The sequence below is a fragment of the Centruroides sculpturatus genome, unplaced genomic scaffold (assembly GCF_000671375.1).
Source record: "Centruroides sculpturatus isolate CEXI.00-Female unplaced genomic scaffold, Cexi_2.0 scaffold1289, whole genome shotgun sequence".
Classification (NCBI taxonomy): domain Eukaryota; kingdom Metazoa; phylum Arthropoda; class Arachnida; order Scorpiones; family Buthidae; genus Centruroides; species Centruroides sculpturatus.
Window position 1 is genome coordinate 96,687 of NW_019385502.1, and position 27,339 is coordinate 124,025.

Consider the following 27,339-nt stretch of genomic DNA (forward strand, 5'->3'; position numbering starts at 1 on the left):
TTCACAGTTTTTTGCTCCAGAAATGTAGTCTTGAAATAATTAGAATTTAACTATTAAAGCAAAAGATTTTCGCAAATCAACTCTTTTAAGAATTCTTTTAAAACTGCACAAAAAACATACGAAATGAAACATTGACTACATAATTTTACCACGACTCAAATCTAAGTGAAGTAATGGCCCTAGATATTCACAGGAACTTTTTTTATTAAGCTTCTTCCCGTCTAAACGTGTAAAAATTGTTGAAATGATTTCGAGAAGATGAGAATTTTTTATGTATCTTCTAATTACAAATACCTTTAATAATTTTACCTTGTTATTATTGTTATTTTTTAATTTTCTTCTATAAAAATGTTATTTTTTATAGATTAGAATCGAATCTATGAAAAGAGTTCAATCGAATAAATTTATTTCATATTTATCTTGATAATACTCATCTTTACTCTAATTTTATTCTCATAAAATATACTAAAAATATAGATTATCGAATCTACAGTTGATTGAATTGATTTCTCTCATACTGTACAATATCTTCTTAAACTCTATTTTAATTCAGTTTTACGAGTTAGATAATTTAATTTAAATTATCTAAAACTATAATTAGTTACATCCGTTTCATTATTTTCTATTATTATTATTATTTTTAAATTTTTCAGCCTAAATTAGCTTTAAAAGCTGTATCGTTCATAATGTTGCTCTCATTGTTCGGAGTTAGATGATACTGGAAACATAGACAACTATGGAGTCATCACTGTTTTCAATGATCATTTAAAACTGTTTGCTGGTTATGACATACCATTTTAGGAAGAATAGTAATAAAGTTTACCCTCGAAAATTTTTTACTATCCTTGGCAGAGTGATGTTGGCCGAGGACTTATTTGGATTTGAGCCTATCTTTGTCACTTCCTCATATTCTTTAGTATGTGTAAATGTATGTGGAGAAATCATTAACACCCTTCGAAATCCAGAACAATAGCAATTTTAAGAATATTTCTAAAATTAAATAGTTCATTTTTACTAATAAGATCCAAAACGTTTATTTATAATAATTCAAAAATAGACAACATCCTTTACGTTTTTTAACTTTAATATTTATATATCAGATAATAAAAACAGATAAGATGAAATGACAAATTATCAAAAAGTGCTACTTATATTAATTATTCAATTTTATTTTAAAAATTCTACAAAGTACTTTCGCTGTTTGTACAGCAAGCACATTAATAAGCTGTACGAGAGGAGATTTTAGATTCAATATCTCTTAGCTTGCTTAGACATTCGCAGTAATCTTTGATAAAATTCAAAACTTGGCTTCACGAATTATTTTAATTTCTAGCAATTACATGTTTGTTTTGTTTTTCGGCAAACAATTCCGCGTGTAAAGGGGGGAAGATAGAGCGAGCGACAGAAGGAAAATTTTCATTTTAGCCACTTCAAATAAAAGCCGTTATGTAAATTGGCCATCACGTTAGATATTTAACGAGAGATATAAAAATTTCTCGGCCTGCTAAAGCTTATATTAATTTTCTAATGACTCTCATTTATCTATAGAAAATTTTTATATTTAAATTCCACTATTGTGTATTACAGAAGATCCTTATCGTTAATCGGCAAATTACAAATATTAATGAAGAATCGATAGCTTACACCCGAGAAAATACCGACGAGTGATGCTTTATTTAAATAGTTTGATCGAGAAATCAATAAATAAATAATTCGTTTAAACTTTAATAAAATTTTTGAATGGCATAAAGTGTACGAGTCAAAAATAATTGCAATTTTTTTTTTGATAAAATACATGAAATTATAAGTATTTTATTCGCGGTTACGTAATGACGAAACAATAGTAGATTCCGTAATTACCTTAAAGTAGCGATTAGTCGAACAATGACTATAGATTATTCGTTTGCAAACAGACTCCTTGCCGCTACATTCTAACAATAAGTCGTTCTATAAAAGCCGTACAAAGCCGAATAAAATTGAGTTGACAACAATAGAAAATAACCAGTGAAGCACGATTTCTGTTCGATCTCGTCTCATTGTTCCTCCCTGTTATAGAATCGTTTTAGACATTACCCATTGATACTAGATTAATATCGTACGTAATTCGTCGTTCAATCGACTGCCTATTACGTTATTATTATTAGAAAATACAAATTTATTAAGCATTGGCGAATTTATAGTTAATTGCCTGTTAGTAATATTCTTTGACATGTTTTTTCCTAGCCATCTCTTCGTTTAATTATGGATAATCAATGAGAATTAGCGAAGATATAACTATTTATATATTTTTTAAATATTTTAAATTATGCTACTGTTAATTTAATTATCTATAAAATGAAGTTGCTGTATTACTATTTATAAAATATATTTCTCTACTCCAAAATTACTGTATTTGCAAGTTTATAAGCCTACAAATACGGTAATTTTTGAGAAAAAAATTTTGAAAAAATTGCCGAAAAATGTACAGTACTTACTATACATTTTTCTAAATAAAAATGTATAGTATATTTATCAGCATATAAGACGCATCCCATTTTCACACAGTATTTTTAGGGTAAAAGTGCGCATTATACGTCGGAAAATAAGGTATTTATTGAATTATTTTAAAAAATAAAATATTTTTATAAATATCTCTCTATAAATTTAATAAAAACGACAGCCGTATGCTTAAAATATAAAAAAATAAAATAAAATAAGCGTGAATATTATACCCGAAGGTATTATTAAATAATAATAATTTTTTACGGTCGCGCAGTTTTATTATACCTATCGAAAAATATTTTTTATACAGGTGAATTATCACTTTATTGCTATCTATTTATGGTTTATTTTATCATAATTATTCCATATGCACTATTCTATTTCTTACAAATATTTACTATGATTTATTTGGGCATTTCGCGGTGATGCATGTATATGTGCAATCCGGTAGATACTCATAAATTATTGTGCCACTCGGCGGATACAATATTTTTCTATACCGGAACGTAAATATAAATTTTTTAAAAATAATAATTTTATTACATATTGCGAAGATCTTTAAATATATAAGTGTTATATAAAAATAAAACGAAAATATAGGTTACTCGAATTATTTTACAGTTTGCGTATTTAATCGAGTTTGATTTCTCTAGAACTGGGGTTCTAAAAATCAAGTTTCCTATATTTTAAATGCAGGGGTTCTTCCAAGTCCATGGACTTAAAAGAACCCTGCTCTAGAATGATAAAGGTGTCACCCGGAAAATGTGGATACGAAATGAATTATTCGAGTTAACACCTAATTATCGGCGGGTATTGTTATTGTTTTTTAGTTTATTCCAGAACTTAATTGACTATTTGCAGCCACACTCGGGCTATTAGAAGCAGTTAAAGAGGTTGGATGAAACTCGATAGTTGTCAGATTCGCACGAAATCTGACCTCATTTCGGGAGGCTACTACTTCTCCACCCCGAGTCCATTAGTCGGGCTATCGTTCCTCTCTCTTCCATCACTTAACGGAATGGCCATCGATCAGAAACGACTCGGTTTGTACCTGACTTTCGCCGAATCTTAACTGAGAACGATAAAATAAAGATTCTTTTGTCGTTTCCAGTATAAATTTTTTGTTTAACGAAATGTAACTGCTCCGATAATTCGATATCGATTAAAATTGTAGAGTTTTCCCCTTATCCCCTTACCTAAATGCTGGTTGTTCGTCTTAATAATGACCACCCTCGATGACAACCTTCGAACGGTTCTTTCGTTTTACACATTATCATAAACCCACGTTATAGACCGTCAGATATATGTTAGTATATCTGTTACTGCTGGTAAAACTAAATACACTGTTATATCTGGTAAAACTAATACAAATATTGGATTTAATAAGTTAAAAATAAACTATAACACTATAACTAATTTGAGTTTCGTATCTTCGGGATGTTCGATTGTTTGATGCAATAATTATAAAGCGAAATTTTATATCCTTCTTACATGTTGGCTTTTATCGCTCCATAGTCGTAATGTTTATTTTATGTTTAAAAAAACGAGTATTTATTCTTTACCGAGTCAACGTTTTATAATTCGGTTCTTTTCTAACAATTTTATCTTTTCGGGACACATTAAGCTCGATTTGGTATAAAGAGATCTGCCAAAACAAGATAAGAAAGAATATTGATAATATTCTCGATCTATAAATGCCGACGACGAAATTTGAGACTTTTTAAGCAATAATTTCTGTTTAAGTATAGCTTATCAATTGATAACTAATCAAATTTATTTAATTCTACTCAAAGACTAATAGGCATTTTTGAAACATTTCACCTTCCCGGATGTTACACAACAGAGGGAAAGTATGGCGATCGGTCAAATGAATAACCCCCCGACGATTTTTACATTTTTGGACTCAGGAAACCTTGAAACGTCGATAAATGCAAAACAGTTGGGTTTTTCTGTATGTAGGACCTATCTTATAGATATTAGTGTATGGGGACATACTTTTTTCATTCACTTTGAAGCTTAATAACTTCTGAGCTTTTTGTCAAATATTTTTGAAATTTTGCAGGGTAGTTTATGTATTAGGGAGACATGTTACTAGAAATTTTCAGGAGAATCAAACCATTGGTACGGAAGATACGGCTTCCATTCTTTAATAACTCCCGAAGTAATCTGAAGACTTAAAAATAATGGCAGCAATTATTAGGTATGAAAACAAAGAATGACGGAAAAGTATAAATGCCAGCTGTTTTATAAATCAACTATAATAATTTTCGAAAAAAAACATGTATATATAGCCAATAACTATTGATATTTTTAGTTACAAAAACTTTATAATGACAAAAATTCTATTTTTAGATAAGATGATAATTTTTACTGGTGAAATATTTAAAATTCTCCTCTAGGTTTTTATCAAAACAAAGCAATTGACCTAAGTTGCATAGAATGAAAATCGTGCTTTTAACTAAACTAGTCTCTCTTACAGGACAGGTTTATGTAGAATCGGCGCCGACTTTCTGCAAACTTTTACAAATGACGACACATTAAATTTGAATCGAACATATTGTAAATAATGTCGAAACTAAGATTAACAAAATTTTTTTAAACTTAAATTCTATTTTGAAACTTTTCGTAGATAATTACAAAAACGAATAAAATTGATTTAAAAAAGAAAAAAATATTTCATTTCGTGTTTTTACTCGAACTTTTGACAGTTCGGAGCGTGTTAAATTGGCACCGGAATCAAATTTCTTGTTAATAATCTAATTAAGTCGACTCTCAAACCAGGCATTTACAAAAGTTGCCCGGTACAAACATTGCTTAAAAAATCTGTCATAAGAAGAGGGAATTACAAATGAGGCAATGTAAACGGCAATAACCTAGAGTAACATTCGTTGGGATGTTTGCATTGTCGTTTTATAGCGCATGCTCTTTAGCTTCGAATGTGTAATACGAGTCCATCGCGTCGATCCAATAGTCCGTGATTTACGACCGGGACCGAAACAATAAAAGACTTCTTCTTTTATTTCTTTTACTTATCACGTGACGAGAAATAAAATGCCAGACGGCGACCTCCGATATGCTATTCATGAAATACGCCCGGCACATTTTTTTTTTGTTTTTTTTCTTTTTACGTATCTATAACGGATGCGCCCGGCACACTAAAAATATGCATGGGACGTTACGTATCGAACGTTCGATTTTACCTTCGAATGAATAATTTCTTCTAATTTTAAATGAGTTTATTGCCGAAACTTTGAGTAGAGTTATAGTCTATTATGTAATAACTCATAACCCTGAAAAAATAGGGTATTTTCTATAGCAATTTCATGTTTTGAGTCATTTATAGAAGAATTATATAATTGATAAATTGTACTAAAAAGTAGACCGTGAACAAGATTTTAGACTAAATTTTGGTTAGTTTATACAGTTTATAATGTATTTAGTTGGAAAACTTTTCGATGAAAGCAATTTGAATCAATCAAACATCAAATTTTACATTAATTTATACATGGAAAGTTTAAAGGCTTATTATTAAACATTTATAGTATATTATAAAATATAACAGTGCATAGACTACATAATTAAGACTTGGTAGGCTATTACGAAATTCTTCTTTACATTTCATCAATAATGTATGGATGGCAATTTTCGGTTTGCTATTTAAGTTACGAGAAGCGAATAAATTCGCGATTTGTCCGCTGTCAATTTGATCGAGTTAGAAATTGTTCGGTTGCGTGACTCTCGAATACAATGTAATAGAGACATCGAGAATGCTATTTAATTCTATTTTCAGTTATTAATTTTTGATACGCCTTAATGCACATTCGGTCGTTGCTAAATACACGAAGAAATTAGTAAATCTCTATACAAATTACACTATTTAGTCTGTTTGTCTACTGTGATACGCGGCGTAATAATTACTAATTGTTGAAAATCATTTAAATTTTTAAAAATACACTATAACCTCCGAATAGCGAACACCGTCGGGACAAAGAAGTTTGTCCGTTGTTTAGAGGTAGCCTAAATATAATGGATGTCCTATTTGAAGGGTCAGGGGTTTGTAAAAGTGTCCGTTAAGCAGCGATGTTTGTTAATGGACGTTTCACTTTATATTTTCTTCGAATATAGAAATTTATATATTTTTTAAATTAAATTTTGTTCAAGCAACTTATGCTCCTTCCGCTAGCAAAAACCTGATTTTACTAAAGTTAATTTTCATAAATCCATCTAATTTTTAAAAGATATTCATATTCATTTTTTATAATAAACAAGCATCGAACAATTATTTTAATAATTTATTTGAATGGCAAAACTTTTACTTTTTCCAAATAAATTTTTTTTTTTTTTTGCTTTTTTGTCAAAGATTAAACCTTTGATATCTGAAAGTAGAGTTTATATAATCAGATATTTTTCTAGAGTAAAAAAAAAGTTTATAAATTAGAAAATATAAATACAATTTTTATCGTTTCCAATTTCTTTCATTGTAAAAAACCAAAATAAATAACTCAATATCTGTAATAAGAGCGAATGTTACTACGATAAAATTAACTTATTTTAACAATATTTCTTATTCTTATTCCTTTGTACAAAAAATATTTAAGTTAAATACACATGACTTGTGTGTAATTTGTATGATTTTTAATATGATAATCGATTCTGCGGTATTAACATAACATAACGAAAGATAACTTAAAAATTTATGGCATTATATCGAAATGTTGATTATCGTTGAGTTCGTTGTATCGAATATTTATGGCGTAATATCGAACTAACAATTGGCTTATATACTGTACAGTATATCAGTCCAAAGTTTACTTTTTTTATCTGAATTATAAAGTATATATTGTAAGAAAAACTTTGTTAATTGTTGTTATAATATATACCTTTTTAATAAAATAAGTAAAAGTTTTAATAAGCGATCAGGGACTTTTTTTACTCTTTACGCCCTGTTGTCAGGCATTAAGAGGATCTTCTAATTAAAAAGGCCCTCTTTTAATGAAAAGTTCTTGAGGTTTGTCGACCTCTCGGATTCGATTCCGGGTGTCCCAGAGTAAAATGATCATGGTATTAACTCAGAGAGAAATATAAGAACAAACAGACAAAACGGCATTAAATTTTAGCTAAAAATTTATATAATTTTTTAAAATAAATTGCTTATGTTCTGCATAAAAATCCATAGGAAAAATAATCGAAACGAATTTAATTCGTTTCGATTTTTTAAAATTCATTTATTAATTAATAAATCAAAAACTTATTCGAAAAATAAGTTTAAATCACTAATAAAGGTATATTTATGTATATATAGCGTGTTTATTTATAGTTCATTTAGGAGTTAACCGGATGTATGATAGAATTTAAACAAAAAGAAATGAATTTAAAGGTCAATTTATTATCAGATTCAATTCAAATTTTAGCTTATTATCAGGAGAAATTATTATTATTCTATATTTGATGACTCAAATTTCGTTATCCACAAATCGGATTTAATCTCTTAATATAGTTCTCTTTGTGGATGGATAAACCGATTAGTTGAGAGGAGGGGGAAAAGAAACGAATCGAAACGAGAGATCGCCTTTGTTCCTTTCATTCGATAACTTCTCTCGATATAAAATCTTAATTGCACTCGACCTTGATTTCGCTGTTACAGCGAAATCTTCTTAATTCATCAATCGAGAGAAACTTATCTGGATGTGGTCGGGACGTGCCGAACACCCGTTCCCATTCTATTGATATCTCCATGGTAACAAAGATTCCGGACGTAAGCAATTCGGTCCACTTAAAAATCTGGAAAGACGAGTGCTACGACAATACTTCGATTTTGAATATCGGGTATGTTTTAGGAATTGTTCGTTTCCACAATTATTATTCGTTATCGTCAATTGTTCCTTTTCATTTTTTTTTACAATAGTGTCAAACAATTGGTATGATTTTTTTTGCTTGGTTAATTTTAATCAGTAAAATTAGAGTAAGTAATTAATAATATATCAGTAAAACTAGAGTAATTTATAGTATTTTATTGAGCCTTATAGCAAACGGATAAGTGCAAACTTTTTAATTAATTTATTATCTTTAGGAATATTCTTGAGTTCTTTAAAATATTTTAACGGATTTTATGCAGTAATTTTTAAAAAGTTTATAGAATTATATCAAGGTTTGCTTCTTTCACGAATTATTCACGAATTTTAAACACGTTGTAAACAAATTAATGAACAGAAAATATAAAATTTAATGTAGAATTTTATATTTTATACAAAAACAAAATTATTTTATGCATTATCTATCAGTGTATGTTAGTAGTTTCCAATTTTTAAAAGAAATTATTCTTTTGTTTCATAAAAAACAAACATAAAATACCACACAAAGATACTTACTGCTAAATAAAATGTTTAGAATAAAAAAATTCTATTTTAAATTTTATATTTTAGAGTGATAAACTAGTAATAGAATATCGAATACGTTCGGTTGTCGTACTCAAAAATAAACAATAATATTGATCACTTTTTCCCGCCTCCCTTGAAAAGGCATCGCGATCTCCCATGGGCATTATATGTAAACAGTTTGAGAATTACTGGTCTAGACACTTTAAGATATTTAATAGCTATAAATACAAAGTATATAGATAACGTATAAAAACGTACAAGTAAGAATAAAGTACAAAGTAAAAATGAGTAGAAAATCGATTGCAAACTTCAATGGACAATGCTCACGGCAATCGCATTCGTTACTACATAATCCAATATAAGAATGTTGGACTCGAGACACTGACTGGACACGTCACATTCGATATCCTCGACGGTCAACATTGATATAATACCCTTCGAAAATAGGTGAAAAACCCTTAATATTCTCTGCCAACTCGAACATTTAATGGTCCAAATTGACAGAAGAAACTATTTAAAAGAGACTTATTATAAGTTATTTAAAATAGAATAATTTTTGGTAATTACAAATTAATTTTAATTTTTAATTTTATTATATTCTATTCGCAGGTAAAGTCTCAAATGAGACAGATTTCTTTATTTTCAAGTTACTCCGAAGTAACTGGAAAATATCTTTAGATGAATAATTCTAAAATTTTTAAACATCTTTCCAAAATTATTATTTTTAGTAAATAGTTTACTAAAATATAAATATAAATCATAATCTTCCAGAGGAACTATTAAACAGAAGCTTAAAGTTTCTTTTAAAAAAATGACTTTTAAATATTTTTTTATTGATTAATCAATTTTCTTCTACTTGGAATATTTTACGTTTTATTACTATGTTTACTTTAAGAAAGAGATTTCCACGTTTTATATTTAATTAATTTGTTTGAGACAATTGATCGTTTGAAATTATTTTTTTGAATATTACGTAACAATGCACTCATTTATCTTTCATATAATTCATTGTTACGTTTTTATTGTTGAATGGCACCTTTTATTAGTTCATTTAAATCTCGACTTTGTATTGTAATGATTTATCTGACACTCGACAGCTAAATTAATTTCCTTTCGACCTATTCAACTCGCGAGTTCGTAGACATTTCTACAATAATTTTTACATAAATGCTTACTACAAACTCGTTTTTCTACGACTATAACTTAAATTTAAATTTTATTTTAATTTTAAATTATATTCTAGAATAATTTATTCGTAGATAATTCAGATAATTTCGTATATAATCACAAAAACAATTAGACCTAACATCGATTAAAATTATATTAAATTTTTTATATTGATAGTAACGTTTGATTTATTTATTGAATATGTAGAAAATATTTAATTTTATGTATAACGTCATCGATTCTTGTTACTTGTTTATTATTACACAATCTCTATAGGAGGTGAGAAAACTTTAAACATAAAAATGTCCTTCTTCTCGTGATGACATTTGAAGAGATGCTAATTTGCAAATCTTATTTAAAGGAATTAATGACGTTGATCAAGGTGACCGTTAGCACAGAAATAACTTTTGTGTCTTTTCGAATAATGAATGTTGACATTAAATCTCAGCTGACGATGCTCTTTTATAGTCGAATGAAGATCACTTTTAATCAAGCAAATCTGAACTTCAAACCCTTGTACACATCGTACACTTTATGCTGCTTAGTTTTAGAATTACTGTTTGGCGAATATAAAACTATTTTGGCATTATTTTTGATTTCCGAAAGTGTGCGCATTATACGAGAGAATTTCTGTAGATTTTTACCTTCTCGGCTCTGTTGTATATAACGGAAAGAAAGTATGACAATAAGTCAAAAAATGACTCCCAACATTTTTACATTTTTGAAGTCGGAACCTTGAAACGTCTAGAAATGAAAAAAATTTGTAGGATTTTTCTGTACGTATGGATGCTAGTATGTATGGAGCACGATATTGTTCACCCCCGTTAAAGCTTAATAATCCCTGTACTTTTAGTGGAAAATTTCTGAAATTTTGCAGGAAAATTTGTGCATTAGGGGGAGTGATGCTATTAAATTTTGGTGATTAAAGGTCGATGGGGTGGGGAGATAAAGGAGGTCGTGTGTATCTTCAGTAGGGTCGGACTTAATGACGATTTTACTCGTTATTAGCATTTACAATTTTTTTTTTCATAAAATCCATCAAAATTAAGCATTTTGCCATTCTATAGTAATTAAAAATATAAAAAGATTTTAATAAAATATCATAACAGATGGCACCATATTTTGCTGTTTAAATGTTTCCGGGAAAGTTAAGCAACTCGTTGCTGGAATTATTTTCGTATTAAAGGAAGCAAAAACTGCGAGAAGTTCGATGACAAAATATCGACGTTCTAAAAAGACAAATGATAATAAAAAAAAAAAAGAGCCAATAATTGAAAACCAAAAGTCGAGTTCTTGGTCAGTTGGAACACGCTTCATCGAGCATCTTCCTCGCTTCTACACTCCTAGTTCTGCAAGTTTATCGAAGCATACGGCTAATGCTCGAAACGTCAACTACACCTTTTCATTACTCCGTCATCGTCTGTCTATCGGAGACATTTTCTGATTTTCGAAATCAAATCAAAGATTCTATCTCTCTTACTCAATAAATATTTCTAGTTTCCTTTTTCAAATTTTAATGGATATTTTTTTTCTTTATTTTCCAGGTTGATTTCAAGAATTGTTCCAGTAACAAAATGTTATTAGAAATATTCACCGTATTTGTTCTGAATAGTAAGATCGTCTATATATTTTTTTCTTTTTCCTACTAATTACTTTACTTTAAAAAATATTCGAATCTAAAAATTCTGTTAGAGAAGAGAAAAATCTTTGGCTTCGGGGTGCAAAAGCGACGTCAGAAAAGAAAGTGCCTCATCAGCAATAAGGACTGCTACAGAATTATTGTTTAACAGTCCTTGAACTTCGACATGGCCACAGATGGATCTAATGCAAAAACATTTCTACCAAGCGGAAAAAACAAAACTGTTTTATCTACCCTTCTGATTTTTAGTTTTTTTTTCTTTTCTTTTTTCTCTTTTTCTTTTCTTTTTATTCTCACAATTTATCACAACACACTTTCGATCTCTCACTCTTTCTGTCAAAGTCTTTCCGCCATCTGTTCTTATCAAGTATCGTACTTGTTTGTTCTACAGATTTTTTTCTGATAGAAATACTTTCATTCTCGTTTAGAACCAATAATATGCTTTAAAAGAGAAGAAGAGAAATTTGGACGGAATAAATCTTTATCTTCCAGTCGAAAATGCCCAGTCGAAAATCAATCGCTGACCTAAATATCCAACGTATTAAAAAGAAATAACATGAAAAAAAATTATCTCAAATTATCTTATTTTCTTCTTTTTATAATTTATTCTATAATTACCATGTTTATTCGTAAATGCATATTATTTTTCGCAGTTTTTCTTTCTTCTGCCGACGAGAACGAATACAGATTGGTTCAATATTTGCTATCAACTTACGATAAATCTGTCCGTCCTTCTCAAAATGCAACAGATCCAGTTAATGTGACGTTCGGTCTGGCTTTAACACAAATTATCGATGTGGTGAGTCGAGAAAATATATATAACTTACATATTATTTTTAATCACCCGAAAAATTACTACAATCCTTAAGCGTTTAATGGTAATTTCCAGGACGAAAGGAATCAAATCCTAACTACAAATTGCTGGTTAAATCAGGTAAAGTAATTATTTTCCTTTCATAAAATATGGTCGACACGATTTCTTACTTATATACGTTTGAATGCTTCGCGTAGATGTGGTTAGATTATACCCTGCAATGGAATGCCAGCCATTTTGGAGGAGTTCACGTGGTTAGAATACCGGCGGAGAAAGTATGGAAACCCGATATTATTTTATATAATAAGTAAGTATGATACATTTTTTAAAGTAATTAACGCCAAAAATTTGGTTATATTTTTAATAAATTCGCCAAGCAAAATAAACTCTAATACGGCATTATACGAAATAGGAATAGATCACGGCGCGTAAGCGGCGTGGCTCAGAAAGGGAAGGAAGGTTATAAAATTCCTAAAAATTAAAATTTAATGAAAGTAAACCATCAAATTTTATTACATATTACAAATCGGTTTAATTGCTTGGCAGCCATCGATTAAGTTTTTATAATTATAGTAACGCGTGGAATTTGGAGAGTCGAAAGTCATGTTCGAGAAGAGACGTAGTAATTAAAGTACGAGCATCTTTTCATTGTTTCTCGGTCTGTTTAGAAAGATAAATGGAAGAAGCGATCGAAGTCGGTGATCTGGAAATGTTCGGTAAACCGATGGGCGATATTCAACCGTTTTCTCGTAATCTGTTTCATCTTTCTTCAGAAAATCGTTGCACAAACTATTTGCCATTTAATCTGTCGCATCGCAAATACTGTATATCTGTTCTTCTTAGAGATTGTCGACTGCAGATTAAGCGCAAAAACTTTCCTATAAGCGCCTTTATGCATTCTATCATACTTTATCCAAACTTAAATTGTCCATAAAAATGTCTCATTTTAATACAGATTAAACAGCAATGTTTTATTTTATTTACGGCGCTTTTCGTCCTGTAATCACGAAAAGGGCCTTTTTAAATCACATCTATTACGGGTTCGTTCGGACTCACCGTAATGAATGATGACAGACGGGGCCTGACACATCCGGGTCAAACCACCCATGAAAAATTCCTGTGCTTGCCCGGATTTGATCTTGGGCCTCCAGAATGGTAGGGTGAGCCTTAAGTGGAGGGCCGTCGAGAGAAGGAAAAACTTGATTTCTATCCTTGTAAAATGACATCTAAAAGAGTGCTTTTTATTAATAAAGAAACATTCTACGTTAAAACATAAAAGGCCAAAGGGGCCCTCTCTATCTCGGGCCCCATATAACTGCTCCCATACAAGATGCTTAACTGTCTCGCCATCTGAATGACCAAATTAATTACTTAAAAATCGTTAAATCTTCAATTAAATACGAATAATTCTGTTAATTTGGATTTTTCCAAAATTCCAAAATTTCCAAAAAAAAAATTATTTATTTTTTTCCATTCTTTCCTACACAGTTTAATATTTCCAAATAATAGGATAACTTTACTAAAGAATTCTTGCTTGTAAATTGTTACTATAACAATATTTTCTTAAAATTATCATTTTATGAAAATTCTAAGTTAGCATTTAATAAAATTTATCGTATTTTAATGTGGAAATTTTTTAATAATAATTAAATAATTTTAATGAAGTTTTTAAGAACAATGTTTCTAAAAAGTCGTAAATCTTCAAGTAAATCTGTATCTACTAGTAAATATATAAGCTGAAATTTACTATTTCGAATTACTATGAAAATTTTAACTCTCATAAATTTACTTGTGGATATAGATTTACATGTTCTGGATTTATATTATAACATCGGTTGTAATGTTATACTTATGCAAATTTTTATTTATTGACTTATCCTCAGACTTATTTTGTTTAGATACAATGAAAAACCATCGTTATATACTGTATTTCACATATATTTTAAGGAAAATTTTGTCTCTAAAACTGTTCAATCAAATGTGTCTATTTTGCCACAGAAGTTATTTGACTTTCTCAAATACTAAAGCAGTCATATTCGATTCTTCCATTGTAAAATAATGACTTCATTCTCGAAAAATATAAATTATAATCAGGATTAAATTTAACAATTTATTACAAAAACATGTCTTTATTATAATTAAAATATAAAAGAAATTCGTATTGATTTCAACTATCATTCTACAACGATTTTTCTGATGAAACTAATTCTTAGTTACTCTACAGCTTTTATTTTATAATGCTGTTTATGGCGCACTAATTATTACATTCATACACATTTTTTGGATTAATTTTATAAATTTTGATTTTGTAAAAAACTTAAGTTAATTGGTTAAATTTACTTAATTAAAATCGAATTTATTTTAGGTTACCATTATTATATATCTATCACGAAGTGCTCAGGGATTAAAATCAGAGGAAGAGTGGGTGTTCAGGTTTCACGATAGCCCATATTTTCCGCATGGTCCTTAGAGAGTAACTATGAAAAATGTGGTCGAGGTCGGTCAAATGTGGTCGAGGAGTTACAAGGAGATGAAATCAGGAAGATGGAGTTGGGTGAGGAGGTTTTATGGTAGCCTACATTTTCCTACAGAGTAACTATGAAAAATTTGATACAGATCGGTAAAAGGGTGAAGAAGTGTATAGAAAACAGACAAGCAGACAGACAGCTATTCTATTATATATACAGGTTGTTATAGGGTATACTGTATATAGATATATTTTCAACTTTAGATTCATATACTGTACTTCTTACTGTTTTGTCTTTATTTCACAATAAATACGAGTGAGAATTTTTGAAGAAATTAAGGGAAAGTAATCGAAGACGTTCGATTCGATAACACTTCTAAATGAAAGAAAGTTTGATTATTCACTCGATTTGTCACTTTAGACAAAAGCAGTAATCTTCTCATTTAATCACCAAATCGGTTCTTTCTGGCTAAATGCCAAAACAAGAATAAAAAATAAAATGGCTTACTGTTCTTTGGATTTGTTTATACTCATATTTGATCGAATGTATGTTTCTCGGTTATCTGTTAAAGGAAGAAAAAAAAATACACAAAGAAAAGTTATTTCCTTGAACTTGGTCAAACAATTGATACAAAAATAGATCGTTCTAAATTAAATTACTAAATGATATAAACTCGATAATCGATCTTTTCATTAAAATTTTTCTTTTTTACAATAATAAAATTCTATTAAATTTGATTAAATCGAAAATCTCTAGAACGCGTTATGGATCATATTCTCTGTTTTACAAATGAAATATTCTCCGTAATTATTTAAATTGAAGTTAATCGCATTTTATAATTATGTTAGTGCTGAGATTTTCATTCATTGTAACTTCGATTTTATTTGATAGAGGAAAACGAAGATGGAAAAATAAAAAGTGAATCAAAATAATTAATCGATAGGCCTAATACTCTTTGAAATTTAGATTTAATAATAAACAAATAATTTTTGGAATTTTATTTAATATTAAATTTAAATGTTTTTTATTTATTTTTATAATCGAGATCTGATTTGGCAATAGCTTTTATATTTATAGAAAATAATAAACTTTTACGATACACGTGTTTGTTTCAAGTTCAGCATATTTATATATTTTTATTTACTGTTTGGATCGAATTTTCGACCTGAAAACTATGCGGTTATTATCAAATCTTTACTCCTAAACTAATGTTGTAACCGGCGATGATTAATTAAGTAATCTTTGTCCGAATTTGATTGGTATGCTAAAATTTAAAAAATATCCTACAAGGAACGTTTTCTTAGAAAATTTTGCGAGAAAACTTGGATGAAAATAATTATTAGATGGAATTTGACTGTAAACAGTAAGGAAATTAGTCTTAAAACTGATGTCGAAGAGATCACGTTGAAGTATTAGGAAAACAAAGGACAATATTATTTTTAGCTTAGCTTAAACACGAAGAAATGTCGATGTTTTCTGTCATTAAATCCAAAAACTTATCAATTTATAACGAAATGATTGTTTCGATCGTTCTGGAAATCTAAAAATATGTTTACCAGTAAACGGTTCTACATTTCCAATATGGGGCCGCCCATTAATTACGCGTACAGCTTTTAAACCCTTTTTGACTCTCTCCTTTCCTGTTGTTTACAATGATGCACTTCAGGTAAACCCACTCTCCTTTACTTAAGTATACAATAGTTTATAGACCTTCTGACATTAAAAAAAATGACTTGAACAAGTTCTGCAAATATTTTCTAGTAAATATACATATGAGATCAAATTCGTATACCATTAATACAACGAAAAAGTCCACGTAGACAATGCCTCGACCCCTTTCCTCTCCATCATGAACAAAGATAGCAACTCCTCCCTCCCTTAAACTGTATACGTAACTTAATTAATGGATGGGTTCTATAATGTTTTGTATATGTTGTGTCACTTTGTCTCTCTTCCTCAAGTGCCTACTTCGAAGAAGATGAAGTGACTAGAACTTTGCTGTAATATACATTATCTTTCGAATGAATGCCCAATCAAAATCGCATGACGTAACGTTGAAAGAATGCCTTTCTTGATTAATCGTATCGTAATAAAATTATATTAGATATGTTCAATAAATCATACAAAAGTTCGTAAATGAAAGTATTTAGAAATTTTCAATTTTAAATAAATTTGAAATGATTTCGTATTTCTCAACATTATAGTATATGCAAGCAATTTCTTATAAATTGCGTCTTCGAGACTAATTGTTTTCCTCTTCATTCGCATCTTCATATCTATTATAAATGTTCGTAATTACATTTATCCTGCAAAATTCTTTTTTCTTATTGTGAATTATATCATTCAAATTTCGTTAAGTTTCTTTTATATTTTGCAAGTCTCTAAGTGATGTTACGTTAAGCTGTTTTGTACATCATTGGGTTGCAAGTGGAAAATATTGTAGATTTATAAATTCCCACTGTCTGTCCTTCCTTCTCGAGAAAGAAGTTAGACACATGATAGCCAAGACCAGATATGGAAACTTTAGGAATAGAAGGCCCAGATTAACTATATATAAACTTTCGATGCGAACCGGAAGTCATGTTGTTACAATTCAAGTTTAATCCTGAAAGGAGTTAGATGACCGGCACGACTCGATTACTAAAGGATTTTTTAAATTACCAAAGTATAATGTGCAGGGGCAAACCAGTACTAATTTGAGACGGAAAGCGTATATTTTAAATTAAATAAATTAAAAATATCATTAAAAATTGCAGCCTGGCATTGTAACGATGTCACAATAGAATAATTGCTTGTTTATATTAGCTTTTCGTTTTCAATTAGTCGTGTTATCGATAGACATGCTTAATGGTAAAATTAATTTTAATTAATAATTCACGAATGTAACTTTTATTAAAGACTACAATTTGAATTTATTAACAATACTTGCCTGTACAGTATATATACTTGCATAGACTACTGTATATTCTGTGTATATATGTAAATTTATTTTCTACGAAAATATATTAAATATATGAGAATAAATAAATATATTTTTATTTGTATTTATTCAAGATAAGCCATTTCGAATCGTTGTATGTAATTTTTTATCGTTTATCGAATAAGCATTCTGTATCGATGCTTAAAAAACGTTTTACCGATAAGCTATTGGCTGAGATGCTTCTTCCATTATTTTTTAAAAACAATTGAATTTTTTTTCTAGAATTTTGAATTTATTTTTATAATATTCTTGATTGATTAACTTTTAATTTAAAAAGAAATATAAATATAGGCTATATTTTTTCCTAAAGATAACATTTTGCAAAATTTATTAAAAATAATAAAATTTTAATTATAATTTGTCATTTAAAAAAATTAATATTTTAAATTAACTTATTCCAAACTTTTTAAATGCATAAAACTTGTTTGTTTTAATTAGTTAGACCAGTGTTTCTCAACCTCTAACGAATCGTCGCCCCCTTCAACGTAGTATCGTCCCCTTCACTTCAAAATTCCGATGCCGAGGGCCAAGGCTAACGCCAAATTCGTATTGCATTGAATAGACTAGTGACTAGTATAATGTTATTTGTTTAATTATTGTACGATATAACGAATAAAATATCTAATTATTCTTAATATAATGTTTTACTATATCGCCCAGAAAATTGTTTTTCGCCCCCAAAATATAAATTGTTACTAATCGCCCCCTCAACATAAAAAAACGCCCACATTGACACGCCTGTTGAGAAACACTGTCTAACTCAGTGTTTCTCAACAGGCGATATCGCCCCCGTTGAGAAACACTGAGTTAGACAGTTTATGAAACTTTGATATAAAGACTTCATAAATTAAGATTTAATTTTAGAAATTTGATCTTCATGATTTTAACATTTGTAAATCATTCAAGTATAAATTACGTAAATTAATTACATAAATTTGAGTTTTAATATTAATAAATACAGTCCTTTTAAGAGATTATTATCCATTTAAAGAAATGGATAATAAAGATAAAGATAAATGAATAAAGAAAGAATCTCTAAATAATGAATTTTATATGAAAATGTACTGTATTTAATTTTAAAACAATTTACATCCTATTTACGTCAGCTGAGAATAAATAATAGAATCAAGTTATAATGATTAGGGCCTATCTATTTATATACCTAAATATAAATATAATGCTTTATGTATATATAAATTTTTAAGGCTGCTGCGTGAGAGAGGAATGAGAGTATAGTCCGAGTTAGTGTCCTTTGCAGCTGACTTAGCCTCAAAGTCGGCTTTTTCATTTCCTAGTATGCCAGTATGGACAGGAACAAAAATAAAAGTTATCTTATTAACGTGAATTTTAATATGGTGCTGGATATATGTGATTTTTTTGCTATTGCAATTGGGATTTAATAGGGCTTTTAGGACAGACTGAGAGTCACTGTAAATATTGAGAGAAAAAGTTTTGTTAGGTAGTGAAGTGGCCCACTGAACAGCTTGGTAGACAGCATCTTCTTCAGCTTGATAGATGGTGGTATGTGGGGGATATCTGTACCTTTTGAACTAAACTGACATATTTTACCCAAAATATGTCAGTTTTCAGGAAGATACAGACATTTGAGCCAACATAAAGGGGGCCTTTGGACCCATCTGTGTAGATATTGTCAGCATGGTTATCCAAGGAGGAAGCAGATGACATCAGATGCACCCTGGGGATAACCATATAACCCTGCTTACAGGGTGATGATCACAGTTAGTAGGGTAATTGCAGTGTGGAAGCATATAAACAGCCGTAGATAGGAGCAGAGACCGTTGTTGAACCTTGATGTTTGTGGTTCTGATGTAGTAGTTTAGAACTTTTTCTTCAATACATAGTGGCAAAGGTAGGAGTTCTGCTAGTATCAGAGAGGCATTTGTAGAAATAGTTCTGCAGCACTTTGAAATTCTGATAGCAAACTGTCTTTGAAGAGAGAGCAATTTACTTGCTATTGAATTTTTACTAGTTACATGACCTCAGCTAGAGGCCGCGTAAAGTAACATTGGTTGTATTGCCCCCATTATATAGAGTTTTACAAGCTTTATGATTTAGTCCCTAGGTGCATCTAGCACATTTTAGCAGCATGTAGTTTATTTTCTTGGCCTTAGCCAAGATATAATCAATATGGTAACTGTATGTGAGCTTAGTATCAAGAATTACTCCCAGGTACTTTTGCCGATCTACCCATTAGATTGAGTCACCATTTAATAAAAGTTTGGGATGTGAAAATTTGTATTTGTTGGTGAAAAGCATGGCTTTGGTCTTATAAGTTCAGAACTGGAGTTTATTAAGATAGGCCCATTTGGAAGCTTACTCAACATTTCTTTTAGCTTACTTTCCAAAAAAGCAGTGTCCTTATGCTGACACACAATGACAAGATTATCGGCATAGGCTTGTATACTTATTACCTTGTCACGTTTGGTTTTCAGAAAGGAGTTTACCACCAGGTTCCATAAGAAAGGAGATAGGACACCACCTTGAGGACAAGATTTAGTTAGGAGTTTTTTTAACAGAGTGATCATGATAAGATAGATTTATTTTCCTATTAGTTAAAAAAGTGGAGACCAACTTGACAAGATAGTTGGGACAATCTAGTTGGGAGAACTCGTTGATAATGCTTAAGTGCCAGCAGTTGTCAAAGGCACCTCTAATATCCAAAAATATAGCTGCGGTATAAACTTTGTTATTCAGGCCGTCTTCTATAATTTCTGTCAAGGCATAGATGGCATTCTCAGCACTTCTGCTTTTTCTAAAGCCATACTGGTTTGGGTCTAGCCAGTGGTGCGTACTGTATTAGCATGCCACTCGAGTCGGCCCAAAATCATTTTTTCAAAAACTTTACCTATTACTGGAAGAAGGCTAATTGGTCTATACTGCTTAGAGGGGTTGGTATTTTCAGTTTTTGGCTTTTTGATAAGGACGACATTGGCAATTTTCCAGTGATCAGGAAAGTAAGAAATTCTTAGGCAGGAGTTGTACAGACTGAGAAGAAATGGCTCCAAAAGGTTGAAACACACCTGTAGCATTTTGGCATAGATCTCATCACCTCCTGGAGCCTTATGAGGTCCCATGGAGAAAATTGCTTTCTTGAGTTCGAAAGTGGAGAAATAATAATCTATTTAAGTTGGAGCTGAACACACACTTAGACAGTTTTTTCTGATAGATTTATGTTCAGAGAATTCATCTGTGGTATTATCTCCAGGAAAAAGTTGTGCAGCCAAGGCCAACAATGGTTGAGCAGTAAAACTGGTAGAACAACAAGACTTTATTCTCCTAGTGTTGATTGCAGATTCTCTTCACCACTTAGAGATTTAACGTTTGCTACTGCTCAACTACTTACTGAGCATGGTAATTTTCGAAGCTACCTGGCGATGTATAACCGGACAGAAACTGCCTTTTGCTTTTGCTCTACAGTAAACCTTGACACTGTCGACCATATGATCTATCATTGTCCAATTTACGATCAAGATAGACTTATTCTGAAATTAGAAATTTTCATGCATGGTTTCAGGTGGCCACGTCAACTGGATAAGCTTGTTCAGAAGACACTGTTTGATGCCTTTTACAATGTTCAAAGAATATGGAAGAAAAGACTATTTATAATTTTTAGTTTCTAGTTTTTTACTTTTTAGTTTTCACTAAAAGCCTAATTTTCTAATTTTATGTTTACTTTGAATAATTTATTTTGTTTATGTATCCTTAGTGTTATACTCCCATAGGAGTGGTGCACTTATTTCTAATTAAAAAAAAAGTATATATAAATATAATTTAAAATTATTATATTGTATATGGCTTTGTATAAATGTTATAAAATATCTATGAAGCATTTCGACAAATTAATATTGGTAAGAAGAATGTAAATAACTTCATTATTAACAGGGAGATATTCTTTAATAAGTTTTAAGTACTGTACATTGAAATACTTAAAATTTGTATAAATAAACTGTATGCTTGTAATTATATTTCAGTATAAATACAGTAGAATAATTAAACTATTAATATAGTATATAATTAACAGAACATTAATAGGTTTCTTTCCCATAAATTAGTCTCAAAAGCACCAACTTGTGAGATTTGATACAATATATGCTACAATGTAATATCATTTCTGATATAGAACTAAACATAATTTAGAATAATTGATATGTTACGTTAAATAACGTTTTATAATATAGTAAATGTTATTTTAGTATGTATAATAATTTCGAGATTTAAGAAAACTTTCGTATTTGGATTATGTAAATTTGGATTTACAAAATTTTAATTTTAGAAATGTGTATTTAAAAAAGTTTTGATTTTACAGAAGAGGCCATTTTACTGTATGAGTGTAGGATTTACTTTTTTAAAAATATTTTTATTACAATATCTGAGGGATTGAGTATCAGCAAATAACATACTGTAAAACCTGATTAAACCGGAATCATACGGTACTGAATATTTTTCCGGTTTGGCAAGTTTACATAGAAAATGACTCCGTTTGAAATTTTTTTCCTTTTAGACAGGTTTACTTTTTATTCGTGTTCCGTTTTTGGCAGATTTTACTATATTGTTAATAATATATTGATTTACAATAATAATTTTATCACTTGCATAGAAATGAAATATTGCATGTAAAAATATTTGAGGTTATTACTCTTTTTATTATTTATTCATTTCATACATTTAGAAAGAAAATTTTCTATAAAAACATAATTATTAAGTTCCTTTCCTATTTAGTTGATACTTTTGCTATTTTATCATTGTTAATTTTCTAAACTTTTGATATTTTAAAATAAATCTTGGACGAAGAACAAAATATTCCCGATATTTTATTGATATAACGGCCAGAACTAAACGTTTATTTCATTATTTAAGGTACTGTATGATTTATAATACCTACAGACTAATCATTCAAAATATATTTCGAAGATATTGTATTTTAAAATTCAGTTTTTGAACATAAAAACGTAGAAATCTTCATCCTGAATTGATTTTACTTCAACTGAAACATTTTACTGAATCATATTTTCTAAGTGTTGAGCAAATAGTAATAGTTATTTCAATGGATTTATTTTATTTTGTCGATATAAATCTCAAATTATTTATTTAAGTAAAATATAAAGAATATTCTACGTAAAAGTATAAGTTCTATATTCTTAATATAGAACTTATCAAATTTTCAATAATTTTTTAAGACCACAAGTAAAATTTATTTTTAAAGTTACATTAAAATTAATTTATAAAGTTTAATGTTATACGAATTTAATAATTAAATAAATAAAAGTGTATAAATATCACAGCTCAATTATCCGTCCACGGAGAAGAATATCGAATTCATTATATAACAGATTTATTGATATATAAAAGAATATCCATAATGGGATACTTAGGTAATATAATACTGCAATTGTCGTTTATTAATACTGTAATCATGCTTATCGGAAGAAATATGATAACTTATATATCATTATACAGATTATATGAATATTAAAGATATAATTCAAGGTTATCTGAGATATACAGGAAGATAAGCATGACACTCGTAACGTTACCTATAGATTTCATTCTTATTTTAATCCTTGAATTATTACATTTATAAAAACAGGTGGAAATTCATCATTTAATATGAAAATAAATGCACTAAAATGCAGTCTGCTTAAGAGAAACTTTTATCTTTGTTTTTAGAGACAATTCGAATTTTTATTCATTATTCATGAGAAAAGTCGTATAGTATTTTGAGCCTGACCGCTCTTGCATAATTGTTACTTAAAATACGTATTATTTTTCAGTGATAAAGTTTAAAAAATATCTTAAAATAAATATTATCTTGCGTAATTCTTTCGATGTTTATTATTCTTTGGAGTATTCTATTATATGAGGCATGCAAAAATGAGAGAAATAAAAGTAAAAAATTGAGATAGAAGTGTTGATTTTCTGGAATTACGTTCAATTGAAAATATGCAAATAATAAAATAATGAAACATTTAGTTGTACGCAAATTCTCTAATAAATCCGAAAAAATTATATTTAAATGTAAGAGCTAGAGCTGATTTTCGTTATAGATAATATTATTATATAAAAATATTTAATACCATAAAATTAAACATAAAATTTATTATATTTAAAACTGATAAGTACTGTATATATTGTTTCATATTAATTACAACAAATAATTTATAAAGTATATTGCTTTTTAATGAATGTATTCATTCTCTTTACTAATTATTATTGTATCACATTTTATGAATTAAATGTATATAGTAAAGTGTAAACAATAAAATTGTTCTGTAGTAGGGAATTTAAAATTTACAAGTAATTCGGTTTAAAGAAAAAGACTGTTTAAATCCCGATAGATTTCTGTCTGACAATAGTAATCCAGATAGAATTCTATAGATATCAAACTCGATCGTGTTCTTCGGTTCGTTCCGTTGACCTTGATCAATGGGATTTGTAAACAGTTCAGTCAGAAAATTTATTGTTTATAAGGGTATAAGTTAAGTAACTAGTTAAACAAAAAACATAAATATCAATAATAAAATTTTATTTTTAATTTCAGTGCAGATTCTCAATACAACAATGCCATTCTCAGCACCAATGTTATCGTACTTTCAGATGGAAATCTAACATGGCTGTCCAGTGCTATTTTTAAGAGTTCCTGCAAAATCAATGTCGCTTGGTTTCCTTTCGACGAACAAAACTGTTCCATGAAGTTTGCTTCCTGGACTTACGACGGTTATCAAGTCAATATGATTATTCAGACTAACAAAGGTGACTTATCGAATTACGTAGAGAACGGAGAATGGGATCTCATTAACATGGCCGTTGTACGAAACGAAGTTTATTATTCCTGTTGTCAAGAACCGTATCCCGACGTCACTTATTTCATTGTGTTAAGACGTCGTCCCCTATTTTACGTCTTTAACTTGATATTACCTTGCATGATTATCACTGGGATTGCTTTGTTAAGCTTCTATATGCCTTCCGATTCGGGAGAGAAAGTTACGTTGGGTATAACTACACTCTTGTCCATGACAGTGTTCCTGATGGTGATCGGAGAGAGTATGCCACCGACATCAGATACAGTGCCACTAATAGGTATTGCATTAGGATTTTTCGAAAATATTTAATTTTATTAACATAAATGAGATATCACATGATATTTTTTTACAACGTTCATTAAAGTAATTTCGAATTTTACGTAATTTTCAGGGCTATATTATGCCGTTGTCATGTCGTTGGTATCGTTAGCCACAGCACTATCCGTTGTGACGTTGAATATTCATCATCGTGGGATGAGAGGGAAAGAAGTTCCTCCTATTGTCAAGAGGATAGTGTTCGGTTGCTTAGCCAAACTGATGTTTATAGAACTGGATTTAGATTTCAATGTCGAATCGAATAGAAGAGTAAGGAGCTTCCATGTTGTGAAAAGAAACTCACATTTGTATACTTTCTTAAGACGTGTTGATATTTTAATTTTTTTAAACAAAATTGTTTTTAGATTTATTTAAAAATCGCACCAATAACTCTTTATTATAATTTTATATTTTAATGTAGAATTATATTTTTTATTAATGGACTGCTTATTTAGAATAAATTAATAATTGAATATTTTAAATATTACATGTAATATTTTAGGTTTAATGATATTATTTAAATTTATTTTTCATAAAAATACATTTAAAGTAGTGTATTAATATTTTTTTAAATCTTATAAATGTTTAAAATTAATAAAACGTTTTATTTCAATATTAATTACGTGACAAATTATCATATAATAATACTTTTCAAAGAATTTAATATAGAATATAAACACAACTACTTTTAAATAAAGTATATAATAAGTGTTGTTTAGTTAAAATAAAAAATAATTTTTAAATTACATTTTTCTTTTTTTTTAGAATCGTCATCCGTTACCAGTGAAGATTCAACCAGAGAGAGATACGTGGGAAAACGGTCGATTATCTCCAAAATTTCGAACTCCTCATTGCATCAGTACAATTCAGTCGTCGAACTTCATCGAAAGCTTCGAAAAACATTTTTTAAAGGTGCTAAACAAAGTCTACCAAACGATCGAAAAGAACGAAGTCCGTTTGGCAGAACAAGAAAGAAGAGACACCATTAAATTAGAATGGCAACAAGTGGCACTAGTCATCGATCGGTTCCTACTTCTTATCTTCGTTATCTCGACACTAGCCACGTCTTTTGGGATTTTATGCATGTCGCCTCACGCTCGACTCTACTGAAGCGAGATTGGTTTATGCTGTGATCTCAAAATATTCGAATGTCAATAGGAATGGTGTTCTCCATTCAGAGCTTTACGCGTAGATTCTGGCCTGAAGAATCTACCCACGGCTAACTCCGCCGTAACGTGCTATATTGCGTATAGTAAAGCAGCCAGTAGCTATTCAGATGAATATTTTCATCTCATCGTAATCAATATGATATGCCAACAACAACATCCAGTTTTCGTCTTTAAAAGTATTTACAGTTTTGTTTTGATATAGACTAGTCACTTCTATATGTTTTCATATAGACTCGTTATAGAACTGGATTACAAAATACATACAACACTAGTAAATGCTCAATTTGTAAATTAGATATTACTTAGAAGAAAAACATAAATTAGTGTCTTAATAAAAAAAAATTAAGAAAAGTTCAGAATATATTTTAAGTTTGAAAGAACTAAGATATATTTTTTTGTGCTAATTAACTTGTTTACACATTAAACATAGAGAAATAAAAAACGTGAAGAGGAAGAAACATATTGCTCTTGTTTAGATTGTTTAACAATTATATATTATCCAGTAATCGATAAATTACTCGTTAGAGTTAGAGTGATAAGTTGTAGCTTTGTTGTTAAAAAAGTCACATGCGTATTGATCCACATATAAAAATATATCCATTAAACAGAATTAATGGCTATTCAACTAGTATTAAAAACGTAAATTTGTGACGAGTACATTGTTATATTAGTATCGATAAATAAAACAAAGTGTTCTAGATTGGTAAAGGATACATTTAAAATTCCTGATGCCAATTAGTGACTTCATCGCTAACGAAAAAAAAAATTGCAATAAACAAATTTTGTGATCAAATGGAAAATGTAATATTACTGTTAAAAATGTATTGTTGAAAATATTCAAAATCTATCTTTGTATCGTGATAGTTTTGCAGAAAATCTGTAATAATGTTGAAAGAAAATAAAGCATAAAGATTAAATTTCAATATTACCTTTCATTCTTTCAGATTTTTGTAAAAGATCCCCTTTCCATTCGTTGTAAACGATGAAATGAATACAGTCGAACCTCGATATAGCGCACTCTAAATAGTGCCACCTTGATCAAGCGCTAATAACTATTTGTGAACGGATCTTTCTCATAAATATTAAATAAAAAACTTTTCGGTGTTTT

The 27,339-nt window shown here is 29.3% G+C and overlaps 1 protein-coding gene across 3 annotated transcripts in view; it reads left to right on the forward strand.

The window, feature by feature from the left end:
• Nucleotides 1–27,107, forward strand: part of LOC111639616 (ligand-gated ion channel 4-like) — a 48,971-nt gene extending 21,864 nt beyond the window's left edge. For all 3 annotated transcript variants that reach the window (XM_023385511.1, XM_023385510.1, XM_023385512.1), the window contains 7 exons: nt 11,570–11,636; nt 12,318–12,463; nt 12,554–12,598; nt 12,676–12,785; nt 24,486–25,024; nt 25,139–25,332; nt 25,828–27,107. In XM_023385511.1, the coding sequence (XP_023241279.1) occupies nt 11,600–11,636; nt 12,318–12,463; nt 12,554–12,598; nt 12,676–12,785; nt 24,486–25,024; nt 25,139–25,332; nt 25,828–26,172 (1,416 nt within the window). In that variant the 5' untranslated portion in view covers nt 11,570–11,599 and the 3' untranslated portion in view covers nt 26,173–27,107. The remainder of the gene's footprint in view (nt 1–11,569; nt 11,637–12,317; nt 12,464–12,553; nt 12,599–12,675; nt 12,786–24,485; nt 25,025–25,138; nt 25,333–25,827) is intronic.
• The last annotated feature ends 232 nt before the right edge of the window (nt 27,108–27,339 follow it).